The sequence below is a fragment of the Dromiciops gliroides genome, chromosome 2, assembly GCF_019393635.1.
Source record: "Dromiciops gliroides isolate mDroGli1 chromosome 2, mDroGli1.pri, whole genome shotgun sequence".
Taxonomy (NCBI): domain Eukaryota; kingdom Metazoa; phylum Chordata; class Mammalia; order Microbiotheria; family Microbiotheriidae; genus Dromiciops; species Dromiciops gliroides.
The window spans coordinates 81,813,913-81,833,636 of NC_057862.1; the positions used below are offsets into that span (position 1 = coordinate 81,813,913).

Genomic DNA, 19,724 nt, shown 5'->3' on the forward strand with positions numbered 1-19,724 from the left:
GGATTGAGAGGTGTGAATTAGAGGATGCCAAAGTCAAGTGGATTTGGAAGTGGCCAAATACCAGTACCAAGAGTAGTCATAAATGGGCTGATCCCATGAAAGGGGATAGAATGCCCCATGGATCTACATTTTGCTCTGGACTCTTTAACATCTAACATTTTATCAGTGACTGGGATGGAAGCATATTCAATTTCATATTTGTCAGATTCGAACACTGTGTCAAGTTGAGAGGGCTAATGTTGGTTGACAGTCCTAGTCTAGAACAAGGAAGAAAAGTACAAAAGTACATCTGGAGTTTGGTGTTTCAAGTGAATATTTTGTAAAGGTCATCAACCAAGATGGTGAAAAGCCTCTAGTACATTCTATAGGAAGATCAGGTGTAGGAATCAGGGATGTTTAGACTGAGGTGACGCATTAACTGTCTCCAAATATTTTAAGGGCTGTCACACTGAAAAGAGATTAGAGGGGGCAGCTAAGGTGGTGCACTGGATAAAGCACCAGCACTGGATTCAGGAAGACCTGAGTTCAAATCCAGTCTCAGACACTTGACACTTACTAGCTGTGTCACCTTGGGCAAGTCACTTAACCCTCATTGCCCCCTCCCCCCAATTATAATAAATAAATTTAAAAAAAAAAAGAAAAGAAATAAATTAGACTTGTCTTGCTTGGTCCCAAAGGGCAGAAGTGGGAATAATGGGTGGAAGTTTCAAAGAGGAAAATTAAACTTAGATTTGATATAAAGAAAGACTTCAAAGTAAGACTGCAGGGCAAAATAGAATCCAGAATACAACGGCAGAGAGGAATCCCACTTCAATTCACTTAGAAAAGAAGTTTGTGAAGAACCAAAAGAAAAATTGCGAGCAGCCAAAAATCAATTGGCATATCAAGAAGCACCAGTTTTAAATTTGCTAGATTATTTTTCAGTGATAAGAAACAAAAGGCTGGAATATGATTTAGAAAAAAACAAAGGAAACTGAAATAACAGATGAAATAACATTATGCAAAACTGATCATACCTCTTATGAGACAAGGTTTTTCTTTAGCAAGAACACAGACTTTCAGTCATTCCTCCAGAAAATTATAGTTGCACAGGTATTTTAACATACACACTCATCAAAACCAAAAAAACAAGCAAAAAAACTAAACAAGGTAAACAAGTTCAAATAGTATTAATTCAATTCAATAAATATTTATTAAATGACTACTATGCATGTGCTACGTTTTGGGGATACAAAGGCAAAAACAAAACAATTCCTAACCTCAAAGAACATACATTCTACTAGAAAGATACAATATATACATACATGAGAAAATACACAATACTTATAAGAGCAAATATAAGTCACTAAATTAATGATGGAAATGTTCATCTACTATCAGAAATAGAACTTCCACCTTACAGAAGGGTTATCAAGATAACAAAGACTAGGAATGTGAGCAGCTAATTCTACATATAGGGGTGGTGGAGGAGAGGAGAGAATGAATCAGTTGGAGGGGAGGAGGAAAGTGAGGAGGAGCTTAGAAGGGGAATGTTGAAGGCTCCTAAACTATACTTTTATCTGGGCTGAATAAGGCTAGGCTAATAAAGATTACAAAAATAAAAACAGAATTTGGAGATTTGAATGGGGCAGAGGGGAAGGGAGCACCACATTAGGGGCAAAGGGAGATGGTTTTTGTGTAAGAGCAAAAAACTGGAAATGGATTGTTTTAAGCAGAATGAGCTGTAAGGTATTCTGTTGATTTAAAAAAAAATTAAGGCCATATAAGAGTATTTGATGGAGAAATAAACAATTATAAAACTGAATGTTAATAGAATTAACACTAATGTGGAAGAAAGTTACAGAATGGATTAGAGAAAACAGACCGCAACAATGTTACATACAAGAAACACACTTAAAACAGGGAAAACAGATTTAAGGTGAAGGGCTGAAACAACATTTATTATTATACTTCATCTGAATCCAAAGAAGGAGTTGCAATCATGATTTCTGATAAGGCAATAGTAAAAATGATACTGACAAGAGTGACAAACAGGAAAAACTTCATTATGCTTAAAGGCACCATAGATAACAACAAAATATCAGAAAATATATGTACAACAAATGGCATAATAACTACTTAAAAGGAAAAATTGATTCAAATGCAGAGAAATATGAGACAGTAATTATAGGAGACTATTGTTTCAAAATTTAATAACTAACAGTAAAATAAGGAAACTGGATATGAACAGGATGGAAAAAATAGATTTGCTAGACCTACTGCAAATATTGTATGAGAATATTGATAAACTTTTTTTCAGAATAAGTGCACATTTACAAAAACTGAACATCTTGTCAGGGCACAAATGTTCATAAATAAATGCAGAAAGGCAGCGATATTAAACATACACTTTTAATTATAGAACTGATCTTGTCAATCAGTTATATCTGGACCCTGTAACCTGAGAGTATTAATTTGCACCATGGTAAAGGGCCCCTCTTTGAAAGGAAACAATTTGCCTCTTACTGTGCTGCAGGACCCAAACAGCAATGGGGCATTTGGGCATATAAACACGTCTTCCCCTGCACAAAGGTGGTGGTACATTTTATAGCCCATAATTATTTGGGAGCTTATTATAAAATTCCTACATATATGACCTGTTCTGGTATGAAGAGTGGGGTATAATACATGACTTTTGGATGGTGTTTCAAGGTTCACAAAGCACCTTAATTACATCTCATTTGCACTTCACGACAACGGAGATAGCTGCTACACCTGTCTCCATTTTATAGATGAGGGTCAGAGATGTGGTGGTTCTATGCCCAGTGTTAAATAGCTAGCAAATGTCAGGTACACATCTGCACTTAAGTCTGTCCTGACTCCATTTTCCTATTTTTTCCATCTCATTGCATCCCTTCCTTCCTATAGTCAGTCAGTCAATAAGCATTTTATTAAGCACCATGCTAGAACACACTGAATTTGGGGCTAGACAGCCAGGTTCAAATCCCATCTCTGCTACTTACTATCTCAATCATCATGGACAAGTCAATCACCTCTCTTGGCCTCAGTTTCCTCATCTGTAAAAAATAAAGGGAGGCTGGGCCTTTGATCCCTACGATCCCTTCCAATTCTGTTTGAAAGGCCATCTTGTGGCAAAGGGAACAGACAAGCCCTGTACTCCAGAGGGCAGAACGATGAGCAACAGATAAATGGTACGGTCAGGTTCATTAGGAGGAGAAAAACTTCCTGATAATTGGAATAGGCCAAAAGTAGAAGGGCTATCAAAAGGCAGCAGATCTCCTCCTCACAAGTCACCATCAAGGACGGGATACATGAGTATTTATTAGGGACATTACAGAAGGGATTCCTAATCAGAGATGCGTGGGCCTGTATGGATGGCCTCTGAGGTCTCTTCTCCCTTAAGAGCATGACCCTAAGATTCAGAGATGGGCCAGACATTAGATGTCATTAAATTCAACCTCTGTTTTTATAGATGGAAGAAAATGAGGCCTAGACCAGACAAAACACACTGCTGTTCCAAGTTATTCTTCATGATTTAAAATGTATTTAATGCATGCTTTAGATGCACCATCTCCCCAGTGTGTCAGAAAAAAAGGTTTTACACAACTCTATCCCATCTCATTTTTTAAAATGTTAGGTTTAGTTTTCTCTGTGACCTGAAAATACAATGAAATTTCTTAGGCTTCAGTAACTGCAAAGGACACTGTGTGATAAATTGAAGTTCAAAAACCAGATGAACAAAAAACCCTCAAAATTTCATAAATGATAATAAAGACATAATATTCCCAAGCACACTCATTGGCATCTAAGCTAACTTGTGGCAAACAAATTCACATAGTTTATCTTTTGGTCCCTCCTTTAATCTGCGGAGCACAAGTGACCAAAAGATGATAAATAATAACTCACATTTATATGGGACTAGGCTGGCAATGAGAGCTTTCTCCCGAAATGATCTCATGAGGTAGATAATGCAAGTTATTATCATCTCCATTATTACTGAGAGGGAAGCCCAGAAGGTATATGCAACTTGCAAAGATCACACAGGTAGCATATATGTGAGGCAAAATTCAAACCCCAGGGCACTGACTCTAAGCACATGGCCCTTTCCACTATGCCAAAATGCACTTCTAAGGAAAAAGATTCTCAAGCTGCAATAAAACAAATTCTCAGAAGCAATGTACTTGAATTAAGAATATAAAAACATGGTTCGAAGCAATGTTTCAACTCTAACCTCTGGATGAATACACAACTACACACATATTAATTTTATATTTCCAATTTTATTTTTATTATTTTCTTATGGAATGCTAAATTTAATATTACAACGTAGCCATAGTAGCTACTGAAATGTGACAAAGGTCCTCATCTAAATTCTGTCAAACAGGCTGACGTTTTATGTTATTAAACAAAACACGTGTGATTTTACACAGCAGAGGTCTGATGGTCTTCAAATAATGCCAAGTGCAAGGCAAGTCACAAACCTCAGACAAACTAGAATTCTATACATATATATATATACATATTCCATATGTGTATTATGCAGACATGCATACATTTCTCCCTCTCTCTCTTGCTCTCTATGTCCGTGTTGAACATTTATAAAACTGTATGTGTATATACATGCACATCTATATCTATAGACATATGCCCCACCCTCCCAATTGGGCTCTCTTTTATAACACTGTCTAGTATACTGCTAATACATCCTCATCCCCAACTATTATTATTGCCCAATATAGTTACATGATTTCAGTGGCAGTATTCCGCCCCTTGGGTGTAGTGTAGGTATTTCTATGTATATAGATATGTCTATTCATGTATATCTATGTATGTAAAGGGAACATTTTCCTCAAGTCATGCACTAATACAGTAAACAGTCTTTTCAGCATAGGTTTTTGGAATTCTAAACAGTGTAAAATCTAATTCTTGAAAAACTCCTATTTGCATACTTTTGTATACAGTTTTTAGTTACAAAAAATATATTATATATATATATATATTTATATTTATATATGATTGAAACCTAGTGAGTACATATGTTCTTTGAGTCAGGCTATATTCTAGCCTTTAGATAAATTAAAAAAGTACACCCTCTTAACAGGATGCAAAGTGGCCTTAAAAAGCCCATTACCTGTATTTAGAATAGCCCATATTATATTTTTTAAAAATCGACAAAATGATGTCAAAAAAATTTGCATTAAATATACAAAGGTTTGCATACAGATACCTAGTTCGGTTCCTAACATCCTTTCTGGCTTCTAAGATTGACCAAAATTAGTGATGACTATCTTAAAATTATGGCTCATCTGAATTTTTGATAGTGAAAAATTCTATCGTTTTTAAATCATAAAAACAAGTTCCATTTAAAAGGAAAAAATGTACATGAACAACCTAAAGTACTCATGGAAATGTTCCTGTACAAAGTGACTGTGTACACCATGACATGTGGGCTCATTCCCAATGAGAACACCATTTGGTAGCATGTGTAAACCCTGTGTGGCTCCCCCTCTCTCTGGGTCTCTTCAGTATATAAAAATTCAAACCACTTCACATTAAAATTTAAGTTTAATACAGTGCAAAGTTTTAAGACAAAATAACTTGTTCCCCCCAGTGAAACAAGTTCCAGAATCATACTGATTCTTTTTCTAATCTATTTACACAATGAGCTAAATGTTCTCCATAAATTTTGAAATTTGCTGAATATCAGCAGAAATGTCATTAATCTAGCAGCAGTTGCCTTAACGAGAATTGATAGTTATTTGAGAGAATGCATAAAATTTTCAAGACTGTACTCAGTGTCGTATTGATCTTGATCCCAAAGATCACTGAGGTTCTCCAGGATTGACTTCATACTTGCTTTTCCAGAAGTTGTTGAGGTATTTGCTTTTTCCACTTTTCCATCCTTAAAGGAAAGAATGAAAATGACTTCAGAAATTTATCAAATATTTAAAACATTGAGCAATTCTTTAACACTACATTTCCTCACTGCTTTCTCTTTTTAGTTTACATCTGAATATATCAGAACTCTGATCAACATTTCATTTTCCCAGCAGGTAGAGAAATGCTGCTGCAGAAATATTACAAATCACATTTTTAATGACTTAAGTTTAGAGAATGTCTCAACTTTGCCTGCTGACTTTTTTCATAGGATTTTAGAGCGGTATTGTCCAACCTCCCAGAAGATGAAGAAATCTCCCCTGTAACTTCCTTGAGAGGTAGTCTCATCCACAGCAAAGATTTTTAGTGGTGAGGAAGTTTCTCACAGGTCAGCTTTTCCTACTGTTAGAAATGTCTGTCTAAAAATTTTTCTTATACTGAGCCAAAATCAGCCTCCCTATAATTTCCATTCTTGGGTCCTAGTTTTGCCATCCAGAAAGCCTCTTCCCAGGCAACACCTATAATCCTTTAATGACCATTTAAGGAGAATGTGTGTAACCCATCTTCTGAAAGTACACCCTTTAAACAGAGGAAGCATCCATCATGTCCCACCTAAATTTCTCTTCTCTAGGCTAAACATTTCAGATGCTTTCCTTCAGTCCTCTTATGGAATGATTTTCAATTGTGCTCTATCCATTTATTAACAGATTTCCTAAATGTTGCACTTACCACACAGAACACCCTACATGTGCCTGATGAGGGCTAACTACAACAAGGTCACCAAATCCCTCTTCTTCCCTTCTGGATACTGAACCTCACGTGATGCATCTTAAGATCAAATTTCACTTTTCTGGCCTCTACACTGCCCTGTTGTCTGTTATACAGAAACACCATCTCCATTTTGTATTTGTACAAGCGATATTCTGAATTCAAGAGTAGGACTTCTACTGATCCTGCCTTAAATCTCTTCTTATTAGAAATGGTATATTGTTCTAGACCACTGACATCTTTGTTGTACAACATATTAGCTCTCTCTTTCGGCTTTATGTCATCTGCAAATCTGATATGCATACCATCTATGGTTTCAAAGTTCCTGAAAATATAGTTGAACAGTACAGAGCCAAGGGCAGCTTTAATTGTCACACACTTTCCTTTTCTAAACTATGAATGAATGAAAGAAAAAGAATTTATCAAGTGCTCCCTATGTATAAAGCACTGGGCTCAGTGCTGGGGTAAAAACAGAAAAAAAACGGAAGTGTTCCCTGCTCTAGAGAAGCTCTAGTTGGGGAAGACAACACATGTAGGAAAATTCAGCTACAGGGTGGGTGTAAAGGTCCAGCAGGCCTGGGGTGTACTGGAATATCTTGACAGGTACCTTCAATGGTATAGGGAGGTGGTGTTAAGTAGCTGGATTATGTGAGATGAGAAAGGGAATGAGGAGGAATGGGTAAATTATAGGGCACTACTAGCACAGGATACTGAGAAAATATTTCATAATATAATTAGTTTTTTGTGTAAGAATTTGCGGTCAAAGTACTGCATATTAATGGGTCTTTTCTAGGAAAATGTTAAGAGCTTTATAATATGTAAAACTTTTTAGAGTGATATTCAATACAAATATTGGGATCTGATAGGCTCCCATCATCCAATCAGAATGCACAAGACACTAATTAGTGAATATCTCTGATCCCTCAGAGTCTTTAGTTCCCAAACATCTTGGGTCAAAGATAACAAAGAAGACAATACCAAGTGGGAATATGGGCCATGGAGGCCCTGCTACTGACCTCTGGTACTTATCTACTATAGATTCTGGAGCCCATAAGAGCCAATAAGAAACAATAAAACACTGTCATGTCAAGGTTTTACATTTCCAACAAAAACCCATCAAAATCCAACAAGCCTCAGGGTTTACTCAGCAATGATTTCTGGGTTGCTGGGGGGAACCTAGAATAATCATCCAGGTATCAACACTGCTAATATGTGGTATCAGTCAACACTGAAAAAAATGTAACTTTCCTTATGCTGTCCTAATATGTCCTCACAGAAAATGAACCAGAATTCTGTTGACCAGGCTTCTCTCAATCTACCAACAGGTGATGAAAGATATATTTTATGATTCATGATAAACTGAACAATAAATTTTTTACCTTGTCAAGGGTAAACAGGTCAAGAAGTTGATCGGTCCCCATGCTCTGAAGACTAGCATTCTCTTGGCTAATAACAGTATTTGCAATATTCATTTTGAATTTCTGCAAACCCATTATTTTCTCTTCCAATGTTCCTCTTGTTATTAATCGATATACATTAACGACTCGTTTCTTGGGAGGGAAAAAAACTATGATTAACAGATATAGCATGAAAGGTTTCACAGATTTACTAGATCAATTGTGAGGGATCTTTGGAGAAATGATTAATTTCTAAAAAAATTGTGATTAAATTTTTAAGCAGCCACTTTGCTGTGACTAAGGATATATTTCAATTTGTGTGAAGATCTAGCCCATTATTTCTCTCTATTCTACCACAGAAAGTCAGATTTTCCCTATTGATTAGCCTCTTGCTCTGGAGAGACATATTCCTCAGGCTCAGCTATGGTAGTTAAGGAGGACTAGGAATGAGTCAATGATCATACTGAGAATGAGGGAGGGGAGAACAGGGACTGAGTTTGCTAATAAAGAGTCACAGCTATTCTAAATTGGATCAAATTATATATATATATATGTCTCATAAATCATATATATGTATGTATGTACACACACACACACACACATATCAATATATCTCAACTGGTAATAAAAGAGGCTCAAAATAGGAAAAGCACCTTCTTACCATTCTAGTTTCTAGGGCCTAAAAGTGATTAGATCATGCATTTTGAGGATGATGGAATATTAAGGAGTAGAAGGGATCTTAGAAATCCAATGGTTCTACTATCTTAGTTTAAAGATAAGGAGACAAAGGCCCAGATAGTTTTGGTTTCACAGGAAATTAATGACAAGGTGGGGCTGGACCTTAAGTTTCTTGACTCCTAGTGCAGGGACGCTTTGTCCTACTGTCCCACACCACAATTTTTAAAGCAGGTTCACGACTATGTCAAGAACAAGAAATCACATCACAATAGGTATAGCAACATTTCAATGGGTAGTTTACCTGGCCAATACGATGTGCTCGATCCATTGCTTGTAAATCCCTCATAGGATTCCAGTCATGTTCAACAAATACAACTGTATCAGCTCCTGTTAAGTTAAGACCCAGTCCGCCAACATGTGTAGTCAGTAAAAGAACATCTATGGATGGGTCATTGTTGAATCTAAATACGCAAATTGAAGGAGGAGGGGGAAGAGGAAAGAGAAAAATTTAAATATTTCCTCCTAAACCTCCTACATGATAAGGTTAATTATTTAAATAAAAACTGAAGATAAGGAATAAGAACTTTGTTGATATTATGTAAATAATTTCGAATCCTGTGAATCTTAGCTAAATTTGTGAGACAGCCAGCTGGAGAAGTTGAGCGCCTTTCCTCTACAGAATTCCATTATCTAGGAAAGCTCCTCACCATGACCTCAACCCCTCTCTAATTTCCTCAGTTCTCTCCCAGGCTGTCACCTCTGCCTGGCTCTACTCTTCTCCCTTCTGCATTTTGACCACTTGATGAAGCAATGTAACTTCACATTGTTTCTGGATTACTTTCACTAGCCTAACTACTATTCATGCCTTTCACTACTATGCATGTGTTGCTGAACATAGCTGGAGAATATCATAAAACTGTGTAGAGTCCATTATAAATTTATGATACATAATCTCAACTGAGCTTTCACTACAGCAACACAATCCTTCTATGCCTCCCTAAGGTAAGTCATTATGCCACCCACCAGTGGCTTTTCTAAACCTTTTCAAACTTCTTCAAACCAGATATGGATATGCTTTCCATACCCCCAAGGGAGAAATGTTTCTTATTTCCCTGAAAAAAAAAATGGAGATCATTGCTAAGAGCTCCCTCTTCTTCATCTCACTAAGATACCTTCTATCACTATCTGTTCCTTTCCCCCAGTCTCATATGAAATAGTCATTCTACTGCTAAGCAAAACCCTTCTACATGCACAAGTAATCCCATTCCATTTCTTCTCTGGTATTGTCTTTTGTCACCCCCACTTTCTCACTAATCTTTAATCTCCTTGTCTAAGAGCTGACTCCCTACTGCCTTAGAAACAAGTTCATGTCTCCCTTCACCTCAAAAAACCCACACTTGATCCACTCATTCTTCACTAGCTATCATTCTATCTCTCTTCTCCTTTTCCTGGCTAAACTCCTCAAGAAGGCTATCTACAGGGGGCTGAGTTAGGTGGTGGAGTGCATAAAGCACCAGCCCTGGATTCAGGAGGACTCAAGTTCAGATCCGACTTCAGACACTTGACACCAGCTGTATAACCCTAGGCAAGTCACTTAACCCTCACTGCCCAGACTCCCCCCTCCCCAAAAAGGCCATCTACAACAGGTGTCTCTACTTTTTCTCTTGCTTCCTTCTTAACTCTACAGTCTGGCTTCAGATCTCCTCATTCAGTTGAAGCCACTCTTTCCAAAGCTGTCAGTGGTCTCTTAATTGCCAATATTTAAGGGTCTTTTCTTAGTCCTCACCCTCCTTGATCTCTCTTCATCCTCTGACACTGCTGATTACCCTTTTCTCCTTACACTCTCATCTCTTGAAGTTCTTGTGGCCCTACGCTATCTCCTGGTTTTCCTCCACTCTATCTGACTTCTCCTGTCTCTTTTGCTGGATCTTTATTTGGGTCAAGCCCCTTAGCCACGAGTGTTCCCAAAGACTCTGTCTTGTGTCCTCTTCTTATATACGATTTTACTTGATCTCCTCAGCTCTCCTGGCTTCAATTATCATCTCTGCCAATGATTCTCAGATCTATTTATATGGCCCAAACTTCTGTTGACCTTCCATCTTGCATTTACAACTGGATGTCCCATAAACTTTTCAAACTCAACAAGTCCGACTCTAAGCTCATTATTTTTCCTCTTAAACCCTTCTGTCATCCTAACTGTCCTATTAGTGTTGGGAATACTCCCACCCTTCTAGTCACCAAGGTGATCGTGTTGGGAGGGAAAGGCTCATCTTTGCCTCCATTCTACTCCATGCTCCATTTACCTGTCAACCGAGCTTCCTAAAGCAGAGGCATAAATATGTTACCCCCCACCCAAGTCAATCAACTCTGATGGCTCCCTAGCATCTCCAGGGTAAAATATAAAAACCATCTGTGTGCTATTCAAAGGTCTTGCCCCAATTCCCTTCCCTGCCAATGTTCTTCATCCTCTAAATATGGAGTCATATGCTGTCTCTCCCAATAGTCTCAGAGCTCTTTGAAAACGGAGACAATTTTATGCCTCTCTTTGTGTCTCCAGCACTTAGCAGAGTGTCTGCCACATAGCAGATGCTTAATAAATGCTTGACTTGATTTCAGGGTCACTGGGGACAGCTGCTGGTTATAACCATCTCCATAACAGATTGACCTTCAAAGACTCATTTGGCTGCCTTTGAAGCTGGCTTCTTTCTGGAACTGTAGACTACCTTTGCATTCACATACAAGACTATAGTTTTAAAAACCCATGCATTCTTTGTCATAAATTTCATTATGAAAGGTAAAACAGTAAGATAAAGGGATGAACTTTTCAAGATTACATAAAAGTACAGTACAAAAATATAGTAATATTGCTTTATATTTATATGCTATTTATTATCTCATGAGATCCTCAAGTCTCCTTAAGTGGATCTGGAATCAGGAGACTTGGTTTCAAGCCTCAACTATGTTCTTTTCTGTATGCTCTCAGACAATCACTTCACCTTTTTGAAACTGAAATTTTACTATCTGCACAATTAGGGAACTAGACAAGATGATTTCCAGATTCTCCTTAAGCTCTAATAATTTATAATAGTCACTATAAGGATATCAGCAGGCAGAGCAGATATGGTTAAATCACTTCCAGAAGGTCACAAAAGTAATTTACTGTAGAGCTAAGACTAGAACTTGGTATTCTAATTCTTGTTCCAGCCACTAAACCATATTGCTTAACAATTTCAATAGTATTTGATATGATCAAATTGATAACTCCTCATTTCCTAGCTAATTCCTGAAATTTCTTCAACAAAGTATGACATTTTGATAAAAGCCTTAAACCATAAATTCCCTGTTAAGTAAGTATAAAATACAAATGTAAATGACAAAAGGTTATAAGATAATCGAGAACATTCAAGGTACTGTAGGACTGGAGAAGAGAAAAATCTTTAGTTGGTTTCCAAAAAAACCCAAAAACCCAAAACCCAAACCAAAAAAAAAAAAAAAAAGTCAACAAAATTTGTAAACTATTGGCTATAAGAACTTGACTTTAATTCCTGAGTAAATGTTAAAATGTACAACTAAAGGGATGGGTAGGAAATACTGAGAAAATGCATGGTGGTCACAAAGAGGCAGCATGACTGCACCCGTGAGAAATGAACCTAGTTCCTTTTTGATAGTGTTACTAGACTGGTTGAGATCAGCAATATGCTGCAGAGACAATTTAACTAGATTTAAGCAAAGCATTTGATGAAGTCTCTCATGTTATTCTTGTGGAAAAAATGGCAAGAGGCAGGTTGTGACAGCATAAATAGGAACATGTGAACTGGAGTGAATGGTTGGACCCAAAGAATGTTCATTATTGGTTCAGTCTTAACTTGGAAGACAGTTCCCAGTGAAGGGCCCCAGTGATCTTTGCATGGCTCTTTCCTGCGTCACAATTCTATCAACAACCTGGATAAAGGTACAGATGTCATGCTTACCAGATTTGCAAATCAATCAATAGTGATATAAAACTATCAGATTATATAAATGATATAAAACTATGAGGAAGATTTAATACTGAGATAAAACTAGAAGAATGTTTAAAAGGCTAGATGATGACATTTAATAGGGATAAATCTTAAAGTATTACAGTTTGGTTGAAAAAATGAATTTAATAAATATAAGATGGAGGAGGAATAGCTAGGCACATTTGTCTGACAAAGATCTGGGGGTTATAGTGGACTTCAAGCTGAAAGTGAGTTAAGAGTATGATACAGGAACAAAGAAAGCTTATACAATCTTAGGCTAAATTAAGAGGCCCTGCCATACCATTCAGAAATGAGGGGGCATAAGAACAGTCTGTACTTTGCTGTAGTCAGATCATTTCTATTCTGCTGTATTCAGGTTTGAATGTGCTACATTTCAGGAGAGATACTGATAAGATGAATAATATCAAGAGGACAACCAAGATGGTAAAGTACAGGATACAAGAAGAGTAGTAGTCAGTAGTCATTTAATTACCTATCCTTTCTAGAGAATTAATTGACATATTATAGAATTATTAAAACCTCATGATGCATAACTTATTCAAGAACATTGTAAAATCCAGAGATTGCTTTTTATTTTATAATTTAACAATTTCCTATTATTCTTTGATTAAAAAAAAAACAACAGTTAGCACAAATCTGCTTAGAGTCTTTTTCCTCATCCCCGTCTTTTCAAATAACAGTATATAATTACAACAGATTTTCTCTTCTCCAGTCCTACAGTACCTTGCAGGAATTGTTTGACTCTTTTGTCATACTCTCTTTGATTGAATAATGCAATCAAGTTATTTCAAAGATGTTATGCTATCCAAGAGACCTACTGAGTATATAATTCTGTGAGGATATGCAATGAAAATTCATCAGTTTAGGTCATGTTCATAAATACTTCCTTATCCAAGAAATCTGATGGAACAAACTTCATTTCTAAGTCCTTCTATTTCCATCATGGGCTACCCTGTTTCAAGAACATTTACCGTGAGACAATGGAATGCCTTTGACCAGCAGGTATGCTTCCATCTAGCCGCAGATATGTGACAGAGGGCAGGTGAGGTTTGAGAAGATCATGTTCTACTATGTCCAGCATGCTTTTGAGCTGGCAGAAGATGAGTATCCTGTGCTGGGCCACAACAGCTTCTGTGCCACTCTCTGAAGTACTAGCATTTCCCAAACCACAGTCCAGTAGCAGCTTTAAAAAAATGTGGGAAAAAAATGGGTCCAAGAGCAGCTCAATAAATATTGTTCATTGAGCTCATTTTAGAATAAATGTTTATTGCTACAATGAAAAACAGAAATGACTTACCTGCTCCTCAGATTCTCTTAAAGTATATCCATACCAGATTATCTCTGTGGGCTGCAATGTCACCCTGGAGAATCTGGAACTAAGAGCTGCTCAGGCTTATCAGCCCACAGAATTTTCTGGTCCCCTCTTCAGGAGGGTACCTAACAGGCCTTTCTTCCCTTTCCTCAGTTCCTTGAGGCTCACTAGAGGGAACATATAGGCGCTCAATAAATGTCTGCTGGTGGTGGTGGTAGTGATGATGATACCCTGGGCCAAATAGTCCATGCAGGAGCATCAAGGTATAGAGGATATAAGAAAAAGTCATGAAGCCGCTAAATACGGAAAGGATTAAAAACTGCATAAAAGGAGGAAAGTAAAGTGTAATATAAACATACCTGTCTCCCCAACTCAAATAGCTGACCTCTCTCAAAATTGTTTGTTTCCCTTTAATACCACTTTCTCTAAAACACGGGAACAAATATGGGTTCCCTGGTAATAATCAAGTATGGATGATAAACCTCTAGAGAATTCAGGTTATAGGGAAGTAACCTTCATTTCTCCAAAGGTAATTATCAACACCCACGTAGTACGCAGTGTCTGGTAAGATTCCTATGCCATCTTATTGGGATCCTGGGATTGATTGACTTTGACTTATTTACTATGAATCTTCACAATTGTTTTAATCCACAATAATGTGGACTGACATGTGTATTCTTGATATAGTACTTGCTGTCACTTTTCCCAAACCCCAGTGTGAGTCAATGATCCCTGTTTGTTAGAGTGAGAAAGTACCTTAGAGGTCATGTATGCCAACTCCCTTATTTTAGAGCTGAAGAAAATAGGCCCAGAGAAGATGGAGGATAACTCCTCTAATTTTATATAAATGCTTTTAAACTTAGTAGTGTGCTTACAAAAAGGGGAAATGACTTATACCAAATTACTTAGCAAGTTAAGCTAAGACTAGGTCTCTAAATGTCTAGTCCAGTGCTTTTTCCTTCTTGGTAAACAAATGTACTCTCAGTCTTACTGACTATGTATCTCAAGACACAGCAATAGGATATATTTACTTTCCATATCCAAAAACAAGAGAAAGGTAAAATGGCGCTTTCCTTATTACAAATATGAAATGCTTAGAAATATAGAATCTTAGGGTTGGAAGACATCTTTAAGATTTTAGTGTGTATCTCAACAGATGTGTCCATCTCCTCTTTAATGGACCTGATAAGTAACTATCTATACCATGTATTTTCTGTGACAGGAATGATTACTCTTTCTCAAAAGGAAGCCATTGGACAAGCTCAGTTGAAAAGTTCTTCCTTATACCAAGATGAGATCCATCTCACAGTAAATACCAAGATGAAATCTGTCTCTCAGTAACTTACAATCCTTCAATGGTCCTAGTTCTGTTCTCTAGAGCAAAGCTTCTTAAACTGTGGGTTGAGACCCCATAGAGGGTGGCACAACTAAATGTGGAGGATGCAAAAAAAAAATAATAATAATAATAAATTGGTAACAGTTTAAAGTTATGTATACTTTATATGCTCCTTTATATTCCAATGCCCCTCTTAACATGTGAGACTTTACAATACAGTGCAACTAGTAATACCTTTCTCGTTCTGCAACATTTACTTGTACTAACACTTTAAGATGGCATTAATTTTTTTTGCAAGTCACATCATGTTATCGGTTGATACTGAATTTGCAGTCAACGACCCAATATGTGTCCTTCATATGATCTGTATTTAATAAGATCTACTCTATCCTGGACTTCTACAGCAGTTTTTTATTCTAAGGCCAAGATTTTACTTTTCTCCCTAATGAACATGCCTTGTATTCATTGCTATGTCCTTTTAAAATTAATCCTATTTACAGTCAATTAATTTTGTCCTGTGACTCTGCCTAATTCATGGCTCTTTGTCTTTGAACCTAGTTCAGAATCCAGCTAACCTGTAATGAGTTAAGTTTAGAAATCAAATCAAGTTCTTCTGCAATCACTATTTTATTCCTACCTCAAAGAAATCTCTTATCCTTGAAGGACATATGTGGACATCAGGAAGTCTGGTCTAGTATTTTGATACCACCAAGCTATCCTTCAAAAGCATCTCTGGTTTGCTTTCCAAAGAAGTCTGGCCCACTATCTCTAACCTTGCAGGTGGACTCAAACAATGAACATTTCTTGGTCACAAGAGGGGACTGTTGCTAGACCCTTATACTGTCACCCATACCTCAGAGCTCAGTAACCTATCACTGATTTTTGACATTAAAGATGTCAAGCTCTTATAACCAATTATAACTTGTTCCCCACCAATCAAGTCCTGCTTTTTTGTTCTGGACTCCCCCAAACTATAAGAGGATTGACCCCCTCATTTGAGACCTTATCTTTGCCTAAAAAGTTGAGATCCTCTTTATTGGTAGATTCCTGTTTTACCAGTTAATTGATCATTCTTGCCATTTTGTGCTTCAATTCACCTTATTTTAATTTATACCTCTTTGTCTTTGCTTACACAATTTTCCATGTTTGGAATGCTATGCCATCTATGCCTGTCGAACTCCTCCCCAACCTGGCCAAGTCCTCCAGGAAACCACTTCTCCCTCAACATGACCTCGAGGTGATGCACTAGATTGAGTGTTGGGCCACAACTTCGGGTCCTGCCTTCACCTTTAAGTCCGCATACTGGAAGTTCCTTGACTTCTCCTCTCCAAAAAAAGGAGGTCCTTCAAAAGCGGCTTCAGTAGCATGTGCAATCTCTCAAATGATTCAGCTAAAACTTCCAATATGTATCTTTACCACAAATAATTTTTACCACACTGGTATTTGAAATTTCACCTTAATGTTTCTGGCATATGGTTAAGCTTTATTTGGGCTGCTTTACATCTTGACTTTGTTAATCCTCCAAGCCTTATATCGCCTTTTAATTGGACAGAAATTCCTTCTCTGTCTTCCTCCAAGTGACATCCATTGACATTCAGAAAAATGATTATAAGATTCTCTTCCTACCTCTACCACCCCATTTTCTGAGAAGAGACTTGAAGAAAGCATTAGCAAAGGAGATATATTTAGAGGTGCTATTTCTGTCCTGGGGTGGAAGTTTCACTCAATAGCTGAAAGGAACTGAGGAAAGGGGAAAAAGGAATTATTGGGAAACCCTCCAGAGAGAATGACTGGGAATGTTCTTGACCTTTCTAAGGTGAACAGTTCTAAACTTCAGAATTCCAGATACTCCAGGGTAGGAAGGAGCCCCCTAAAATGATAATCCAGCATGGGTAATCACCTTTGGAGAAAAGAGTAATTTTTATACAGAAAAACTATTAAAAATACAAACAATTCTTCCAATAGTACATTAATAATAAAGAAAAGAGGTAATTCAAAATTTAAAATTTTCTGTTTGTCTGATATAACTTCATTTTACTTGTCAGTATAGCCTTTAAAAAGGCTATATGTAATCAAACAAATATTTCCTCTAGATAATTTTGAAAAATCACACATTCTACTGCTTGTTTTCTCTTCCCTCTCTGAATATTCTAGCCATAGATCAAACAAAGCTGATGACATAAAGGTGACTATAGTACATGACTTCTCAACCTAGCTTAAAATCTACCCCAATACATGATGTATCTGTGAGGTAGTGAGACTGAATTCATAAGCCCTACTTAACAATTCTGTTGTATTTGGATTTGATTCTTAAGGAATCAAAAAAATTTTATTTAATTTTTTTACATTGGCCAATTCTAGACACACATCTTCCCCATGTCCCACATATAAGCTTCTTTGTAAACCACTTTAAGCAAAACCACATATATCTGAGAGTATGTGAACATTCCACACTCTTAGTCCCCCACATCTCTATTGAGAAGAGGGCTGTATATTTCATTATTTATTTTTCAGGACAAAGATTAGCCATTGCAATTGTTTAGAGTTTGACTTTTATTGTATTTTTTTCATTTACATTAATGTAGTCATTAGCCATTATCTATTTCCTTCTTTAATTCTAATAACTATTAATTGATAAAATCAGGCAACTCATAGTTGTTACTCATTTTTTGAGTTATCTCTACAACTCTTTTTTTTTTCCCCCTTCTTTTTTTTTTCTTTTGAGTGAGGCAATTGGGGTTAAGTGACTTGCCCAGAGTCACACAGCTAGTAAGTGTTAAGTGTCTGAGGCCGGATTTCAACTCAGGTACTCCTGACTCCAGGGCCGGTGCTCTATCCACTGCACCACTACAACTCTTAATCAAAGAAAGACAGCTGTTTGTTTTAGGTATAATGCCATCAGTTATTGACAGTCAAATTCTACACCTATAAAAAGCTGTATTGTATATTTTCTATAAATTACTTATTTGAAGTGTTTTCAGTTCAATAGATATTTCTAGTGAAATCAAATGAAAATATTCACTGAACATTAACAAATTAAATGAATAAAGTATAGATCAAGAGTACGCAAACAGAAATAAGAGCAAATGCGTAGCTATAAATCACTATTTTCTGACCCTCAACCTATAGGATAAGTTAGAAGTTTATGACAGTTAGTAATCTTCAGTATTCAAAGGAATGTTTTCTTCTACTTAACCTTCATAAATCTCTGCAGTCAATAAAAACATTCCACCTCAAATTAATATTAAAATGCAATGAATAAATGAAAAGTTTCTATAATGCCTGCTATCTCTAGGCAAAGTAAATAATATATTGATAAAACCAAAAGGAACACCACTTTGGAGAAGAAAATGAATTTATACTTATCAAGGTACCATAAGTCAAATCCCTATGCTTTTCCCCTAGCTAATCACTTACCTGTTTCAAGGCAGAGAGTTTAGGAGCATGTTGAATATCCCGAAGAGAAGAGTTCTGAGCTGCCAGTTGTTCAGTAGTATTCTTGAATTCAGGGTGCTGGGCTGTTAAGACTAATGCTGGATGGTTGCATAGTTTACGTAAATACTGTAATGCCTTTAATGGGAACCAAAAAAAGAAAAAAAGAAAACAAAGTTAATTCTAAAACACTGGCTCCAAAGAATAGACAAACTACCAAATCATGGGAGATTTGGTCATTTTAATTATGCTACTGGAAATGAGACTTGCAAGGGTGGGAACGATGCTGAGAAACAAGAATCTGTGAGATAACTGAGCTCTCTGGGCAGGACAGACAGATGTGGCACCAAGGAGTACTTGTGGGAGTGCCTTCCACATGAAGGCCTCAAAGGACCCTTCGGCTCTAAATGCATGGGGTCTTGAAGGGAAAGAAGTCTTTTAAAGTCTTTTATTATTTTCCAGTCACATGCAAAGACAGTTTTCAACATTTGCTTTCATGGGATTTTTAGTGCCAAAGCCTGCCCCACCCCGCAAAGATGAAAAGCAATCCGATATAGGTCATACATGTACAATCACACAAAACATATTTCTGCATTAGTCATATTGTGAAAAAAGAATCAGAACACAAGGGAAAAACCTCAAAAAAGAAGAAAAAAAAACAGCCAAAAAGTAGAAACCGTATGGTTCAATTGGGAAGATATCTTAAAAGATAATCCCAGGTCTTCTCTGGTAAGGGACAGAAGGAAGGTGAAGGGAATAGGGGTATAGGCTCAATTTTAGAACCATTGGGTTCTTCTTGCCTATTGGCAAGAAGCAAGCTTCTCTTAGCCTCCTCTTTCAAGATCTTCTTTGTCTTCCCTCTTCCCTGCCCTACACACTCTCTCCTAAGAAAGAGAAGAAAT

The 19,724-nt window shown here is 36.9% G+C and overlaps 1 protein-coding gene across 2 annotated transcripts in view; it reads right to left on the minus strand.

Moving 5' to 3' along the window:
- Window positions 1-1,207: 1,207 nt before the first annotated feature.
- BTAF1 (B-TFIID TATA-box binding protein associated factor 1) overlaps window positions 1,208-19,724 on the minus strand; it is a 130,310-nt gene continuing 111,793 nt past the window's right edge. For both annotated transcript variants that reach the window (XM_043984760.1, XM_043984758.1), the window contains exons 34-38: window positions 18,808-18,960; window positions 13,714-13,925; window positions 9,022-9,181; window positions 8,025-8,195; window positions 1,208-5,902 (exon numbers count right to left, since the gene is read on the minus strand). In XM_043984760.1, the coding sequence (XP_043840695.1) occupies window positions 5,756-5,902; window positions 8,025-8,195; window positions 9,022-9,181; window positions 13,714-13,925; window positions 18,808-18,960 (843 nt within the window). In that variant the 3' untranslated portion in view covers window positions 1,208-5,755. The remainder of the gene's footprint in view (window positions 5,903-8,024; window positions 8,196-9,021; window positions 9,182-13,713; window positions 13,926-18,807; window positions 18,961-19,724) is intronic.